Here is a 16921-nt window from a genome sequence, read left to right as displayed (position 1 = left end):
GTTAATTTGTTCACCTACACTCCTGCCTTGTCCTTCCATTGGAGGTAAACAGATAGGACACATCCCCAGAAGGGACTACCTCCTCCATATAACAATCATAAAAATATTGGCATCCCAGCAAGGAAGAGGCTTGTTTGCAGATTTCTCTCTCCTCTTTCCACAGGTCATACAAACACGTTCTTTACCTGCCTGCCTGCCCTTGCCCCTACAAGCCCGGCTGCGCAGGGACATGGGGCAGCGGGGTGCCCTGTCAGGCAGGGCCCGCCTGGGACACCGTCCCCGTCCCAGCTGTGCCGCGGCCCCGCGGCCGGAGCAGGGCACGGCAAGGGCCAGGCCCCGAGCCCACCATGAGCCCCAAGCCCACCACACACGCGCGGGTGTGAGCGCAAGGGCGAAACCGTGCCCGCCGTGAGCATGGAGGCACCCAAGGCCCAGACTGAGCCCAGCGGCTGCCCTGATCCTCCGCGGGGCCTGGGGTGCCGGGCCGTGCCCGGTCCGCACCCCCTCGCCAGGCCCCGCTGCCCCCGAGCCTCTCGGGGCCGGGCAGCTCGGGGGTCGCTCCCCGTTGAGTCGCGGCCCTGGGCCTGCGTCAGGTGGAGCTGGAGCGGCCGGGAGGAGCGGGAGCTGCCGGAGCATCGTGAGGCGCGGGTCTCGGCCGCAGCGGCCGGGAGCGGCCCCGTGGCTCGGGCAGCGGCGGCTGCGCGGGGCCCACCGTCCGCTGCGCCCGAGCTGCGCGCAGGTGGCGGCGGCCTGCGCTGCGGAGAGGCCGCGGCGGCGCCGGCGCCCGGGCCCGGCCCCCCTGGCCCCGCCCCTCCGGCCTCCTGTGGCGGCGGCGGCTGCTGTTCCCGGGGCGGCCGCGGCGCTGCCTCCCCCTCCCCGGCTCGCTGGGCTGCCCCTCATGCGGATGTGACATTTCACGGCGTTTACCGCAGCCGCCATTTTGAGACAGAGAGCGCTGGCGGCGGCGGAGCGGCAGCAGCGCGCCGGGGCACAGGCAACGGGGGCGGCCCGCGGGCCGGGAGCAGCGAGCCGGGCGTCGGCCAGCGGCTGTGCCGGGGCGCTGGGGGGGGCGGGAGGGCAGAGGAGGGGCCCCGCGGCGCCTCCCTGACTTCGCAGCGCCGGGGACACCTCGCCGGGGGAGGGGGAAGCGCCGGGCGCCGCCGCCGGGCCCTGACTCCTGGTCTCCCGTCCCCCCCTTCCCCTCCTCCCGGTCCCCTCCCCTCCGGCCCCCGGGGAAGCCGCCACCCCCGGCCGGTCCCTCCTCCCCACCCCCTTTCCCCCGACCGGGTGCCGCCGCCGAGATTGGGCGAATAGCGAGCAAATACGTGCGCGTCTCGCTGCCTCCTCCGGCTGCCCGCTCCCTGCCCGCCGGAGCCCAGCCGCAGCCCCCCGAGGCGGGTGCCCAGTCCCGGCCGCTGCCCAGGCCCCGCCGCTCCTCCGCCCCTTCCCCTCCCGACACAGGCCTGCAGCCCCCAGCGGGAAAGGCCCAGGCCGCCGCCGCCGAGCCCGAGCCCCAGCCCCAGCCCGAGATGAACCACCATCAGCAGCAGCAGCAGCACCAGAAGCCCGGGGAGCAGCAGCTGAGCGAGCCCGAGGACATGGAGATGGAAGGTAAAGGCGGGCCCGGGCAGGGCCCCGCGTCCTCAACTCTGAGGAGAGTTTCTCCCCCTCGTCCCCTGCCGTGCTGCCGGCTCCGGGGCTCCCCGGGCGCCGCGTCCCCGTCGGGGAGACCCCATTCTCCCTCCGCGGTAAACACGCGCCCGGCCCTCCCTTCTCCTCCCCGGCTGCCGGAGTCGCCCCTCCGGGGCTCGGGGTGCGTTGCCCAGCGGTGCCTCGGCGGGAGCGGGGGCACGCCGGGGAAAGTTGCGGTGCGGGGCCGGGGTAGGCGGCCCGGGGGGCTCTGCAGGAATTTGCGTCGCGGGAGGGGGAGGGTGCCGGGGAAGCGCTGTTACAAAAGGGGACCCGCTCCCCCGCGGCGAGGCGTGCGGACGGGAGCCCGGACCTTCGGCCTGGCGGGGAGTGGGAGCCGCCGTTGGGAGGTGACCGAGGGGGGCGGCAGGGGCGCGGGGGGCCCGGCGCTCCGTCTGAAAGTAGTTGTGATTTGGGGCGACGGTTCGGTGTTTTGGGGGGAGGAGGCCGCCGCTGTCCCGAGGGCTGCCCGGCCCCGGAGCGGTGGGGCCTAGCCCGGCCCGGCCCCCCTCGGCGTCCCCGCTCCCGCCGGCGGGCTGGGCGGTGGGTCCAGCCCTGCCCTGCCCGGGGCCGTGCGGGGCGGCGCGGCCCGGCCGCTCATTGTATGCAGGCAGCCACGCTGCTCGCCATTTTTAATTAACCCTCCTCTGAGGGTTATTTACAGAACCCGCTGCCGGGCGGGCCTAGCGCGGGTCGGCGGGCAGCGCTGGCCATGTGTAGCGCCCGCTCAGCCCTCGGCCTGGATCCTGCACCGTCATGCAGTTGCGTTGCTTTCATAAAGGAGGCACTACGTTTTCAGGCTTGTTCCCTGCTCCCGTCCGGTGGATTCTCCTGTGGTGCTTTTGGCTTTTTTTTTTTCATTGTGGTGTTATTTTTGCACATCCTCCCTACCCCCGCACTTTGAACGACACCTTCCGTGTGAATTCAACGATGTAAAATGATTAGGGCAAATGTATGGACAGGATTTTGTTCCCGAAGGAAGGGCAGCCACAGTATGCTGCTCGTAGCGATGGTATTTGACTTGGAGGTCAAAAACACCAACTACCTAAATATTGTTTAGAATGCCTGGCTGTGAAGATGCCAGTTCTCTTACCACCGTTTTAGTCAATCGTGACATAAATATTTACCAACGCAAGATGTTTTGCTTGGAAACATCACAATCGACTTAGCAAACGTACCTTCCTGCTAAATAATAGCCATTGAAATGAGGAGGAGCAAAGGTGTTTTAGTGCAAGTTTGTCACGGTGACTGTGAGATTACATTTCAAGATTAGAAGGTCATTAAATAAAGCCTCACTTTCTTAAACATAAATCTCTATTTCATAAAATAATAGCTAAAACTTATTTACTGTCAGAGCAATTTGGTTTGGTTTTGTTTTAGAAAAATCTACAAACTGGTGTTCATATACTGTGTGGCAAACACATAAAAAGAGGTGATTTAAAATAGACCTGGTAGTTGTTTTTATGGATACAAATATTAACATCTTGTGGGTTATATCTTCCAGCAGATCGATTGATTAACAATCTAGTTTTTCCCAATATCCTTTTCAGTCCTTTAGAATATCGACTGTATGTAATGTTTTTATTTTGGTTTTTATGGGCTTAATGCTCTGCCACACTGGGCACACTGTGAAATGCTCAATATTTTTATGCAGTTTAAGGTGTCCTGAACTTCTCTGGATTGCATCCCCTCTGTCAGTGAGGGTACAGCAGTCCAAAATACACACAGAAGTCCCTTTAGTTGCGGAAATCTTGCGCTGATGGCCACTTCCACTGGAGACGTGAGGAAAGGGTCTCGGCATATATTGACATAGCAACACTGAGAATACAGCATTATCTCGGAAATCTATTGGAGATCTATTAGGCTGCACACAGCTGATTCTGGGTGATATTATGAACTTGCTAATTTGCAAGAGCTTACAGAACTGTCTGTTTATGTGAAAATAAAACAAAAAAAGTTTAGCCTTTGAAGGTTTTTTGGAGTACTTACTTTCTTTGAGAAATGTGTGAAGTTTACAAGATCGCAGATATCAGATTATTGCTAACTTTTTAAAAAAGTTGACATCATGGGCATATATTTATTTAGTGTGCAAAACAATTTTAATTGTTTTAATATATGGGTGTGCTTTCTTGAGACGATTTCAAGTAGTAAGGAAGATGTTTAATAGTATGTAGTTAGCTTAATTTTAACGTGCGGAGAGCAGTGTTGGATACCATTCTTCAGTGAGTGATCACGTTAGATTTAGGAGGTATGTGAAGAATGCACAGTGGAAAATTGCACATCTTGATTTTTGAAATATGTGCAGGTTCACTTACTCTGTGTACAGCTATACTAGATGAACAGTTTTTGATGAGCGAAATAACCATTTCAGAAGTAGTAATAGAAGTGTGGAGTTAAATCCTTTAGGATTGAGTCAGAGATGGTATTTTGAGTGTCTGCTTTCATGTCACTGTTTGTTTTTTTTTCCTTTTCCCTTATGACTAATTACTGTTCTTTGATGACCTTATGGACACTGTGTAAATGAAAATAGTACTCAGGCAGGGCTGTCAGGCTTCAGGAGGGGGGAAGGTATTCTCTTTAGAAAGAAAAATGACTTAATCTCTGCATCCTGAAGGAAAGCAGCAATGACAGCCTTGCCAAGGGGACCAGGTGTGGTGCAGGCTCACCTACCTGCAGTACTGAACTGGAATGCTGTGGCGTTACAGATCACCTCTTGGTGTATTTAGTCTTCTCTTACTTGCGGATTATACATCTGTAATCAGTTTTAGCCTTACCGGTAGTGATACGTGGAGAGAACAACTTTAAATTGATGAGAACTGTTAGAAAAGGCTGTGTCCCCTTGACGGGTGCAGTTGGACAAACACAGCGTTTGCACCACTCCTCTGCATCTCGTGTTGGGCAAGTAGCATACCTCTCTGTGACTATAGAGTGCTCAAAATAATAAACAAAAAGTGTGGGTTTAAAATGTAGTTTAGGTTTTTAGTTTGGTTCAGCCTGCAGCCCCATTTAGCGCTGTATGAATGTGCTGAAGGCTGGGCATTGGGGCAGGGAGGAACAAGAAGAGCTGCTGGAGGTGGCACGGCCGCTGGTGGATGCCTAGCCAAATCCTGGCCCTAGTCACGGATTTCATGCGCGCTCGTCGTCCGCTGCTGCATAACTGCATGTCATTCTGCCTGCTGTGACTGCCTTTGGGCCCCAAGAAAGGGAGCATGCATGTGAGTTGTTGATGCCTGAGTTTTAGATAGTTTACTAATTACCACCTTAAACTGTTAATTTATCTTGTAGAAATTCTAAAGAGTTTATTTGTACGATAAATAAGTTTAAAGGAAAAAAAATACAGTTCTTCTGTATGCAAGTAGGGTGTGTAAGTTGCTTTATCATGCAAAGAATTATGTCTGTTTAGTTGATAATGAGTTGCTCTATAAAGTGTAATTGAATCCAAGTCCCAATACTTTCTATATGCTTCCTCTGTGATGTCTTTTCACAAATGTGTCTGAGCTTCAAAGAACCTGGTGTAACACAAATCTACAGTTACATATTTCATAAAGTTTTTTCATTGAGAGTCTCATTTGGGGCTTAATAACCCTAAGTTTTCCTTGCTTATAGTTTGAATTTGCTTTTACGTAGGTTCAGCCTCTGCTCATAGTTACGTAGGTGTGTTTCGTGTTATGGAAGTTCTTTTCTGCAGTGGCCAGCACAGGCTTCTCAAGACGGGGTCACAGTCCGTGGTCCCGCGGCACTTTTAAGTTTATCCCTAGTTGGGGCAATTTAAAGTTGATATTTGAGTTCCAGGTGAAATACGCAAAGAACAAGAAAAAGGTGATGTGTCTGTGTGTGTGTATGTGAAAAGCTTAAAATTGCCCTTTCCTGGTGTTTCCATGCAATTGAAAGTTTGTGTTGCTCACTGTTCCTGTTTTGCTCACTACTGACAGCATTTACTAGATTTCTGACCCACTGTGTGATACTGGTCTCTAGTATGTAGCTTTGTTTTGCCTGTCTCCTGACTGCTTACTTCCCTCTCAGATTTTGTCCTCGTTAGTATTCTCGGTTTCTGGCAATTTAATATCATTTGGATACATAACATTGTGTTAGTTTTCTTTTTTTTTGCCTGCTTCCATGCCTTTCTCTTGAAGGCCTGAATCCTCCTTTTTCCCTGAGCTCCTTTGCTGTCTTCTATATTCTGGACAAGTGGTGGTAACGTGGGGCTATATGTCTGAGAATATGCAGACTAAATTTATCATACGACTGTGGGTACTTGCTTGTTTTTATGTTCTTCCTGCCCCTTCCCCTTCCCCTCTCCAGCCCTGACATTTTTCTGTGAAGTAGGTGATGCTCAAGTTGGGGGAGATAAAAGCACTGGTGCAGCAGACAATAAGCAAAATTAATTCTGAGGTTATACCTAGAGCAAAGAACCAGGCCTGGCTTTTTATTCCCAGTACCGGTGATGTTTAGTACCCCTAGAAACAGCACGTACCTTGGGAAAAGATGTGCATTCTCAGGTAGCCGCTTCAGGCCAAGGGAGGAAGTGGCATAGGTGACTTTCAGACAGTGCTACTGTGTTGAGAGTTTCTTCTGTGGGTGCTTCATGAACTGAGTGCTCAATAGGTAGTCAGGTTTAGTAAACTTTCTGGGAAGGAGAAGTGGAAATAGTGGAAAATGTGTGTACAATGCGGAGGGAAGTGTAGCCAGCACGTTGTTCAGGATGAACTATGCACATCAGACTTCCTTACTCTGTTCCAGTTGTTCCGTGCTATTGACTGAATTCGTAAGAGAAGCAAAATCTGTTCCCAGTCATTATGAGGTTGCTACACTAAGTAAAGTAGGAAGTTGTGCATGTATAAGTAATATAAGTCCAAGCTTTAACAAAGCAGATGGAAATAGTTGTTTGAGACTAACTGAATTGGTTTCATTGCTGCAGAATAATTTATCACAAGAAAATCTAAACAGTGCATCCAGCCTGTAGCAGTTAAACCAGTTTAGCCAGTACATCTTGCATGACATCATTTGATATTTGGGGTAAGGGTGAAAATGAACTGGTTTAGAGCTTGTGAAGCATCTAATTTTTCTTAAATGATAATAAACTTAAAATAGGGAATTTTTTGCTTTACTTTGTGCTTTGAGGGGTCACAGATAAATTACTTTAACTTTGTATCTTGTGGCTGAAAACATTGATTGTGAAGGAGGAAAATATCAAGTCGCTTACGTTACAAGGCGTTAGTAATCAGCAGCAAATGTGCTTTTCCCTTTCAAATACACACATATATATATATATAATCTGCTATGTGCTGGTTTGACATTACCAGCAACAGGATTAACAGTTATTATAAAGGGTTTGGGCAAGTAGAATGGGAACTGGAGACTGGATATCTTGTTTGTCAAGTATTAAATATGCCGTGTTGTTTTCTGAAACATTTTTTTATTGGTCACTTATTTTGATCGGATGGTTTTAATGTTTTAATGTGATACACTAGAAAAAAGAGCGAAATTGCACCTGATCGGTGGCAACGGCTGTAGCATAGTGTATCTGTGAGCATTGTTACAGGCTTAGACTTAACATGTTTTAATATTTCCACTAAACCTTCTTTTTTTTTTCAGCTTGGCTTACTGATTGTAGTAAAACAAACTCTGTAAGTTTAGAAACATTGAGTGGAGTTTGAATGACTTGCCAGCAACATGAAGAATGGTCAGCTTGGAAGTAATGTTTTATTCTGACTTGTATGTGCCTAGTTTCCCTAGAAGGCAGAGATTTTTATCAACTAAAATATTTATGTGCCTGAAAATTAGTGGATGGCTTTTGAAAATATGGAAACTACACTGAATGTTTGCAGTTTGAGGAAGACAGTGATGGTGTTTTACCGTAGTGCCAAAGAATCTTTGGGATTCTCTTCAAAACACATTTGGAGACTGTTTATTATTAGACTTAATATGCATCTAGAATAACACAGCTTGATTGTTTAGTGTCACAGCATGTGCATATTTGTTAAGCAAAATTTCTTAAAAATATGGAGATTAAATGATAAATTTTGATAAAACTAAAATTCTGTGATGTAATCAGTATAGCATATTTCAGTGTTTTTAGTTGCTGTTTGGCAGCTGTTTTGAACATAACCAAAATAAGTCATTCCCAACCCATTTAATAGTGGAGATTTAAACAAAACCATCGTGCTTTGTAGTATCAAACATCTTAGGAGAACAGGACGTTCAGTGTCTGCAGACCTGGAGTTCTCCCTGAGTGCAGCTGTAAAGCGAACTGCAGAGTGATGCCACTCACAAAATGTGCCAGGAGCATCCCATTTAAATTGGGGAAGAGGAAACTCCAGTACCTCAGCCGATTCTTGCCCCTATGCTGGTATGAGGGCGGACAATCTTCCAGGTATCCTGAACATATTAGGATGTTCTGCATCAAGACCATCACCTTAACTCCAAAGCATATTGCAGGCCAGAGGAAGACAATGTGCATGGTGAGCTGGAATGTCCTGTGAAAAGAAAGTTCAAAATAGACTTTTTTCACAGTACTGCACTGTTTTGCAGCCTCCAAGAGGTGATGAGGGTTTTTTTAATACAATCACACCTCTTTGATATGAAACATAAAAGTGATGGAAAACAGAACTTGGAGCTTTTTCTTTTGTGTATTAAGGGGTTGAATGCATTTGGGTAGAACTGGCTTTAAATGCAGAAATCTGTGAAAATTCTTAAGGTCATTTTTCCCAATTTCCCTTTTCCTAGTCTAAATAGGAAAGGATGTGTAGGAGTATCATCGGTGTTCACTATAGGTCTAAGCTTGATCTTCTGGTGATTTCACAAGGAGCATCTGTAATGATATTCTTAGAAAATACGACATCTCCAGCTGTGCATGTACTTTTTTGTAAAGATCTAAGTAAAATTTTGTTTTACAGCTCTAAATGTGATGTTGTGCTAATACAACAATTGGATGAATTTCTGTTGAGCTATGTTTATAAAAAGGAATGGTTGTGTCTTTCCACAACAGAGATTTTCCTTCCCATATGTTTTGGTGAGTTATTTTCTAACGTCACTGATATTATTCGGCAGAACTTCAATGGAGATTCTGATAAAAGTATTAGGGTGCAAACAGCAATTAAAACTAGTGGAAGGTTTTAAATTCTAAATGCATCTTAGTAAGTTAATATTCTTACTGTTAAGTAGAAGAGGGTCAAATGGTGTAAAATTGTTTCATAAAATGGCAAATTTGTGAATTAAAAATGTAGACACTTTACATCTGTAGTAAATAAGTTATTAAATGAGTTGATACATATTAACATTATTTAAGAGAAGGGAAATTATATTCTTAAGAAAAGAAACAGACTTCCCAGTATAAGATCAACACATTATTCTGTGACTAGGTAGGAAATTTTTGGTGTAAAACTTGCTTCTGAGCCGTGAAAGTGCTGGATAAATCATGGCTGCGGTTTGAGGTCTGGGCAGAGTGGTGGTTTGTCTGCACGCTGAGCCCCAGGTGTGCAGTGGCTGTGTCCCCGTGGTCCCTCGGACCCCGCAGTGGCTGGGGACGCTGCGCAGGGGCGCAGGGACAGGCCTGTCACCCCGCCTGTGTCCACCTCTGCCGTTCTCTGGGGTGAGGATGAGGACTTTGGGGCAGGTGTTTTAAACTTGCACATGTTCTGCAGTTCTCCCGGCATGCTGGATGTGGTGGTGGCAGCGGCCGGGGCGTTGTGGCATGTAGTGACACGGACATTAGAGTTTGCACGTCTTAAGATCAGAAAAGTTGGCCACCCTGTGCCTGGGATCTGTATTGTAATGCATCACTATTTTATCCGTCAGCTGGAAAGGGACCATTACTGATCCGGTCCTACTAGGCTGCCCCAGGACTGTATAGTTTTTGGACAGTAACCTGTTGCATTTTCTTGTCTTGATAGTCTCTGATTACTGGATAAGAATGAAGAGATTTAATAGTTGTGAAATACGTCTCAGTTATGTACAACCAGAATATTTCTGGTAACCATAATCAGATAACAATTTTTAGACACAAGTTTGCCTTCACAGCATGTCTTAACTATTGGGTTTAGATAAATGGTTGGTTTGCTTGTGTTACAGATGTTAGAGCTGACTGGACACTCAGATGCTGTTGCATGTGTTTACAGTTCTAAGACAATGTGAGATGTACTTTTTTTAAAAAAAGGAAATCTACTTAAGGAGATGCTGCATGAACCTGCTTTTTAGTGTTCATTAAATCAAGCTAAGGTTAGTTAGATTTCCTTCTTCATTGGGAGTTGCAAGTAACTGACCTCTTCTGAAGAACTTTTCACTTGGTTGTTAGTTGCTTAATAACATCAAGGGCTGAACCTGATTTCTGGATAATAGGACATACTATTAGAAGTTTCAACACAAAGATAACGCAGATGTTCCCATAAATTACGGATTAAGCAGTGGATCACAAGCCATGTGCAAAACCCTGCTTGCTAGTAGTGATTACAGTAGTGGTGTTTCACAATTTTCTTCTGCTTTCCTTTCTCTCTTCTCATTCCTCCTGTGTGGTTTTTATGTCCTCTGTTTCAGTCTGACTGTTTTGGATACTACTTGGACTTCAACCCTGCACTAAAAGAGAATCTCGTTAAAAGCTAGTATAATGCTTTGTAATATTTCCATTATGCTGCAAAGGTAGTAACAATAAGTGTAAGTGTTGAGGTTTGTTGTTGTTTTTCTTAGTTGGTTGGTTGGTTTGTTTTCCTTTTTACAGTGTCACAGAATCACAGAATGTTAGGGATTGGAAGGGACCTCGAAAGATCATTTAGTCCAATCCCCGTGTCCTTACTCTTGAGGGATTAAAAATAACCAACAGTAAAATCAAACCAAAATCTACCAGAAATTGAAACTTACTAATATTTTAAGTGGTTTATTCTAAAAGTTTAACCGCAGGATTTGATATTGTTTGTTTCTTCAAGTGTACTGCCTCAGTTCTATATTGATTTCAAGATATTTTTGAGTTCTTGGCAGATTTATCTTGTTTTTTAACCTGTTTTGTTAATCGAGCTCATGCTTTGGCTGACAGCCTGTGCCCCGAAGTGTGTCATCCAAAGTAGGGGAGGTTTGAGTGCGAGGGAATTGGGTCTTTACTGGAGAGGATTCGTGGGTTTTTCTTCTGAAGGATGGAAAGCTATGCAGCGCTTTTGCTTACCGGTGGAGCCCTGCTGGGGAAAACCTCTCTTGATTTTGATAACAGACAGATTAAGGCGAAAATAATGAGAAAGTTGCACAAAAATGGATCTCGTTTCACCTCTGGCAGTTGCCCGCTCATAAGCAGCCCCGTTCAGCTGTGGCTTTGTTGTGTCCCCTCTGCTTTCCTGGAGATCCGTAGTGAAACCAGTGGGTTCTCCAAGAGCTGGGCTGGGTCTGGTGAAGGGCAGAGTGAGGAGCTGGGAACCAGCCTGGATTGGCATCGCTGCTGGAAAAATGCCTGCGGAACAGAAGCATCTGTCCTCAGACTTTTAAACTTGGGCTAAAAACACTTCAGCTTTATTGGTCAGTGGCTTAAGAAAACATTCTTACTAATTCTTTAAGACCTTTCAGCAACCTTCAATATAATGAACTGAGAGGTGTTAACATTAACGCCGTGAGAGATTGTGCCTCAAGTGGTTCTCTTCAGTATGTTTATCTGTTGGTCGTTTTACAAGCTGTGCATGCCCTGGAAGCATTTGTATAAATCCCTATTGCAAACTAATAATGAAGATGAATCAAAATGTAGATACTTTGTGGCATCTTTGAAGAACAAAACTGAAGTCAAATTCAAGACAAGTACTTGGTTGCTTGAAGTACAGCTGAGCGTGAGCCGTGGGAGCATTCCTAATGCCTTATGTGTTCAAATGTGTAAACACATGCATTTGCTAGTACAGTTGTACTAGGAGCACTGAATTCGACACAGCACGTCTTCAAGGCCTGTTTTATTCAAGAATATTATTATTTTTACCCAGCTTTTGCTGAGAAGTGTATAGTAGAAGCCTGCTGGCCGTTAGCAGGTGTGCGTGCCAAACCTCTTGGAGTCAGAGGCATCAAACATCTCCCACATCCAAGGAGAGTCTCTGAACTGATGTGGTCTCGGTGACTGTGCAATCCAGCTGAGAATGGTGCCTGTATAACTCAAAATTGAGCTCAGGCTGCAGGAAAGTTCCTGGGTTTTGGTCTGGGCACCAGACTTCGTTGTATCAGGTGACTTTTATATGAATTTGGGAGCCAGGAGGAGTTTGTGTCTAGTTCACTTGAACAGCACTGCTACAGAGAAGTATCTTCTAGGGCAGGGTTTTTTGACTGCTGTTGCTTCTTCACTTGCACTGCCATTGCTGCCTGGGAGCACATGGTAAATGAGATGAATGAAGAGGTCTGACTTAAAATAACGTCCTTATTTTTGGTCTATTTTTAACCTAGCTAAGTTCACTGGTCTGCTTTGTTGTTTGGCCCTGCAAACAAGTGGGTCAGCTTGACTGAGGAGCCGGGAGGGGTAGAAAAGTCTTAAACCATTGATAACTCCTGTAACTTAAAAAAACCAAACAAACCAACAACTTTCCCAAGACCCCTGATTTGACACCTGGGCCAGTCTCCTCCAAGAAATGCATTAGGGGACAGGGCTGTAGCAAGGTTCCAAGGGTGAGTATCAAATTCAAGCCTACAGAGCTCTTAGTGCAGACACATGGTTTTACCATTATAAAAATTGAATGTTGTTCAGATGCAAACCACTTCTGGGGATGAAATGATTCCCATTGCAGATCTGCTCCTGAATTTCTTCACTTCTCTTACTTTTTTTTTCTTTCACAAGGGTATTCCTTGTAGCTAAAAATAGTCTCTTGCATTTTCCATCTTGAAGATATATCTGAAGGATCTTCAGCTTTCTCACCTATACTAGGTGGGTTACTATTTTCTGATTTAAGCACCTATGAAAATCTCAGTTACCTCAAATCATAGCCTAAATTTATTTGTGGGGGTTTTAACCTCCTGTCCCAACTTGCTTTTCTTCTGATATTTTCAGCACAGTGATAGAAATTTCCAGGTTGCATTCAGACTTGGAGTTAGTTGTTATTGCAGCTGTTCTGTCAGCTGAGCTCTATGGCCAGTGTAATGGTCCTAAATTAAACAGGAGTCACTGGTTTCTGGAGCCAATGGTTCCTACACACTGGATCATACAAGTTTTCAGCAGGTCTGTTAAAAGAAATTTCAGAATTAACCTGCTTCCTAATCTGGAAGGTTTACAGGAGAACATGAATTTAAAATGACCGAATTTTCACACAACTTAAACAATACCTATTGCTATTAGCGTTGTGTTCACAGGTTAGATTTAAGAATATTAAAACAGGCTTAGTACCGACTGGCTTAATGCCAGACAGGGTCTAGTTAGTGTAGCTGGAGCAAAATATTGGCAGAGATTAGCTGGGCTAATGCTAATTTTTGATCTCTCATCTTTAATATACCTTGAAATGCATTTTAACCACCTCAGATGCATGCTTTATTAAATCAAAGGATAGGTGTACAGTAAAAGTATTTGAAATTTTTGGCAGGATACAGCTTTGTAATTAGAGAGATATTTGTGTTTTCTAAAGTAGGATTTTTTTTTTAAAGTGGAATTGTTGAGTAATTTATGGGTCATTTGTACCCTACATATGGAAAGTTACATACCACAGCTCTCTTTCCTGGGGAGCAAGCTCCCAGCTGGGTGACTTGAGGTGGCAGATGCCTGCTTGGTGTCCCCGTGTGTTGTGGGGTGGCAGAAGCCTGCTTGGTGTCCCCGTGTTCCCTGGGTGAGGGTACATCGAAGGCAGAGGGTGTCTCAGGAGAACAACCTTTGAAAATAGGTCACTCCTTCCAAAAGAATAATTTTGCATCACCTACTGGTCCATTTCAGAAGGGCAGCTGAGGAGAGCACCTTGCTCTCGGTTGCAGCCTCGTGCAGATGCTCCTTTTCTCCTGCTGCCACTGAGAAGATGGTATGTTAACTGCCTGCCAGGCACAGAGTGACACAGAATTTCTAGTGGTATATGTTAACTTCTGAAGTTCAGCTTATATTAAAAAGGTAGCTATATACTTGGGTACATTGAGGTAGGCATGAATTTTCTGGGAGCTGGAATGCTTTCCTCAACCTGCCATATTTCTGTCCCATGTAAGTTCACTCCCTGTGATCTGCAGCTGGAAGTCATGTGTCTAGTTGAATGTGTGCAGCTGCCTCCTGGATCTGCGGAGAAATCTGGATTGTCCCTCTGATGTTCAGCAGCAGCAAGAACTATGTTAAGATGGTATTTTAATGGTAGTTTAGTACCTGGACATACCTGAATACTTTGGTTTATGGCCTACCCAGCTTGCTTAACCACTTGCTGTGTTGTCAGTTTTAGGAGAAAGTACAAATAGCTGTTGCTATGCCACTTGTAGTGGAGAGAAACACCTTCTTTCTGCAGAGCTCTACCAGTTCTTTCAGATGTGTTTTTCAAGCAACAATAATCAAATATAAGGATTAAAGTTGTCGGAGCTGTATTGAAATACATGTTACCATTTTATAAAGTTTAAAAGGCACCAGTGCAGATCACAGTACACACTGCTGGCAATAACAGCTTTTCAGTGTACATTGTGTGCATGCCATGATTTCCACTGATCCACTCAGTATTTCTAAACAAAACTCAAAAATGCAATCTAGTCTTGAAATTCTTTCATAACCTAGAACTCATGCTTTTTGTCTAGTGTTTTTTTTTTTCTATTTCCACCATGAGATAAAGCGTGATGAGGATTATGAATGTGCATAAGCAGAAATTCTGATTGTGGGGTGTTGAGCAACTGTGTTGCTGGCACTGGGATTGCTGGTAGGTAGATCTCGGTCAGAGATCTGGCCAAACCAAGTACACTAGTAGATGAATTAAAGTATAGTGAAAATTTATTTGATGCCAGATAAAGTATTTATGTGCATCAACTAATACAGTAATAGTATCACTAATAGTAAAATAATACTAAATACTGTAAATAATACCAATACTACTGTTTCTGATTTTATTACTCATTTGTAGAAGAGAAAACAAGAAAGCTCTATCTTGTTTGATCCAATGTTTTGCCTACTTGCATATTTGTTAAAATTGATAACAGAAATCACATGGAAATGACATGTGCAGCAGGCTTGCTTTATGCTCAGTGCCATTCCTCTAAAAAAATATTTCATATTCATATGTTTAAAAAATGGGAAGGCAAATAAGGAATAAAGCTGTCCCTAGAGCAGTAACATGCAATGAACGCAGCACAGGCAGTGCTGTCATGTAACAGGAGTTTGTCACTTAAAGCAGGTTCTTGAGTTCAGCTGTGGTGGGATGCCAGAATTCTGTAAGAGTGCTTTGGACACCAGTGTCTTGAGTTTTAGTTTGCACATGTGCAAATGGATGTGGGTTGCATTTCATGGTGGATCTGGAGTGACTTTGCCTTATCCCCAGTTGCTGGAGCTCAGCATTCAAGTGGATGTTCCCTGTGCAGCCCAGCAGGGCGAGTTCAGAATTGCTGTGCCCGAGAAGGAAGGTTGAAGTGTGCTCGAACTTCGTGAATGCTGGATTGTGTCAAGTGGTAGGGAATAAGCACTGTTGGCATTGAAATTCTTAGACTTATAGCCATTCTGTTTGCTTGTGAAATTAATGGAATTGGTTGCTAATATCATTTACGGAAAATAATGAAAATACTTCCCCACTCCCCAGAAGCTTTATGAACAAATGTTGCTGTGAACACTGCATCTATTAGGCAGGTATGATGGCAGTAGCAGTAATAAAAGGTAAAACCAGCTGCCTGTAAGATACATTGAAAGGTGTTTCTCTTTGGTCTGGAGTCATTTGCTTCAACACTTGGAAGCAAAACTTTTAATTTTCAAAAAAGAGGGCGGCATCTGCAGTGGTTTGCACAATGAAGGAACATTTTTTGTCTGGGATTGTGCAACCCAGCAGCAGTGGGTGCGATGTTCCCCAGTCTGTGCGGCCTGATCTCTGGAGTGGACTTTCTCTCTCCCTCCCTACAGCTGCTCCTGGTTTAAGTCCCAGGGCCTTGCCTTGAGAAGGGGACTATGGGGAGATCCTACAGCTTGATACAAGTTCTGTAATGAAATTCCAGAGATCTCCAGCATCCCACAGATCATCATCTGGATGTTTAGTGGTCTCTTGTTTACCCAGTCTGTCCAAGCCAAAGTGAGACAGTCATGTACTCACCCTGGCCCTGTCTGGCTCGCTCTTTTTGGTCTTGTTGGGTTTCTTTGATCTTAAGAAGTGTGCTGAAAGTGCATCAGTAGTAAAACATCTGCTGGGACGTTAAAATACCTGAACTTGGCTATATGAATTAAAGCAAATCAAAACAAGAATGTTTATTTATTTCAACATTTTTATGGTCAAAGGATGTAACTGAGGGAAAAATGTATATCTGCTATGTGAAAATCTAGAAAAGGTAGTGTGTCTGATGGGGTTTGTGAACAAGCTTAAACAGGTAAAGACTCTCCTGTTACATGTGCACAGATAAATTTCCTTTTGTGATGCTTAGCTGTTAAAAGTATGTCAGTGTTGTGTTATCGCCCTGATAAACACCAAACATTGCCACTTACTTGTAGGCACCTGGTTTTTGTAGGTGAAATTACTGAATATTGTATCAAAGAGTTGGTTTGGTTCTTTTACTGGTCTGAGTGCTGTGTCCCAGAGTGCAGCTTCTTCTCCAGCAAAATAACCATTCTCTTTTCAGTTCCAGTCTATTTTGTCTTTCATTTTGTTGTCTTTTACATCTCTTCTTATTCTTTACTGCAAAGGCATGGCATGGCATGTTTCTTTCTTTTCTTCCAAGAGAAAATTTCTCCTTTCAGAAAGGGCAAGCTATTGGAAAATTTCTCCTCTTGGAAAGGGAAAGGTATTCCTATATGGATAACAGCTGCAGTTAAATTATTACTGTCTCTAATAATTCTTGAATCCTGGTCTTATTCTGATTTTGACCAGGAACATCTGGAGCTCGTTTCAGGTTTGGGTCAGACCTGACTCTAATGACATTTAAATTAGAGCTCTCTACTGCAATTCTGTCAGTTCAGGGTATTAAAAAAATAATGACTTTTAGATGAGAAACCTTCAAATAATGCAAACTGGTTGCAGATGCTTTTTTTTTTTTTTTTTTTTTAAATGTACTTTTATTTTTGAAGCAAGTTCTCTGAAATTTTGTCCTCTCTGCTTCTTAAAGGCGAAATGTTCTTCTGGATTCATAATTGGTTTTTTTGTGTGTTTGTGTG

The 16921-nt window shown here is 44.9% G+C and overlaps 1 protein-coding gene across 1 annotated transcript in view; it reads left to right on the top strand.

Annotated features, from left to right (window-relative positions):
- The first annotated feature begins 938 nt into the window (after positions 1-938).
- Positions 939-16921, top strand: part of USP7 (ubiquitin specific peptidase 7) — a 69149-nt gene continuing 53166 nt past the window's right edge. The window contains exon 1 of the mRNA XM_065030789.1: positions 939-1611. Coding sequence (XP_064886861.1) covers positions 1530-1611 — 82 coding nt within the window. The 5' untranslated portion in view covers positions 939-1529. The remainder of the gene's footprint in view (positions 1612-16921) is intronic.

The sequence above is a fragment of the Columba livia genome, chromosome 15 (genome assembly GCF_036013475.1).
Source record: "Columba livia isolate bColLiv1 breed racing homer chromosome 15, bColLiv1.pat.W.v2, whole genome shotgun sequence".
Taxonomy (NCBI): domain Eukaryota; kingdom Metazoa; phylum Chordata; class Aves; order Columbiformes; family Columbidae; genus Columba; species Columba livia.
This window is presented reverse-complemented; position numbering and strand designations above follow the sequence as displayed.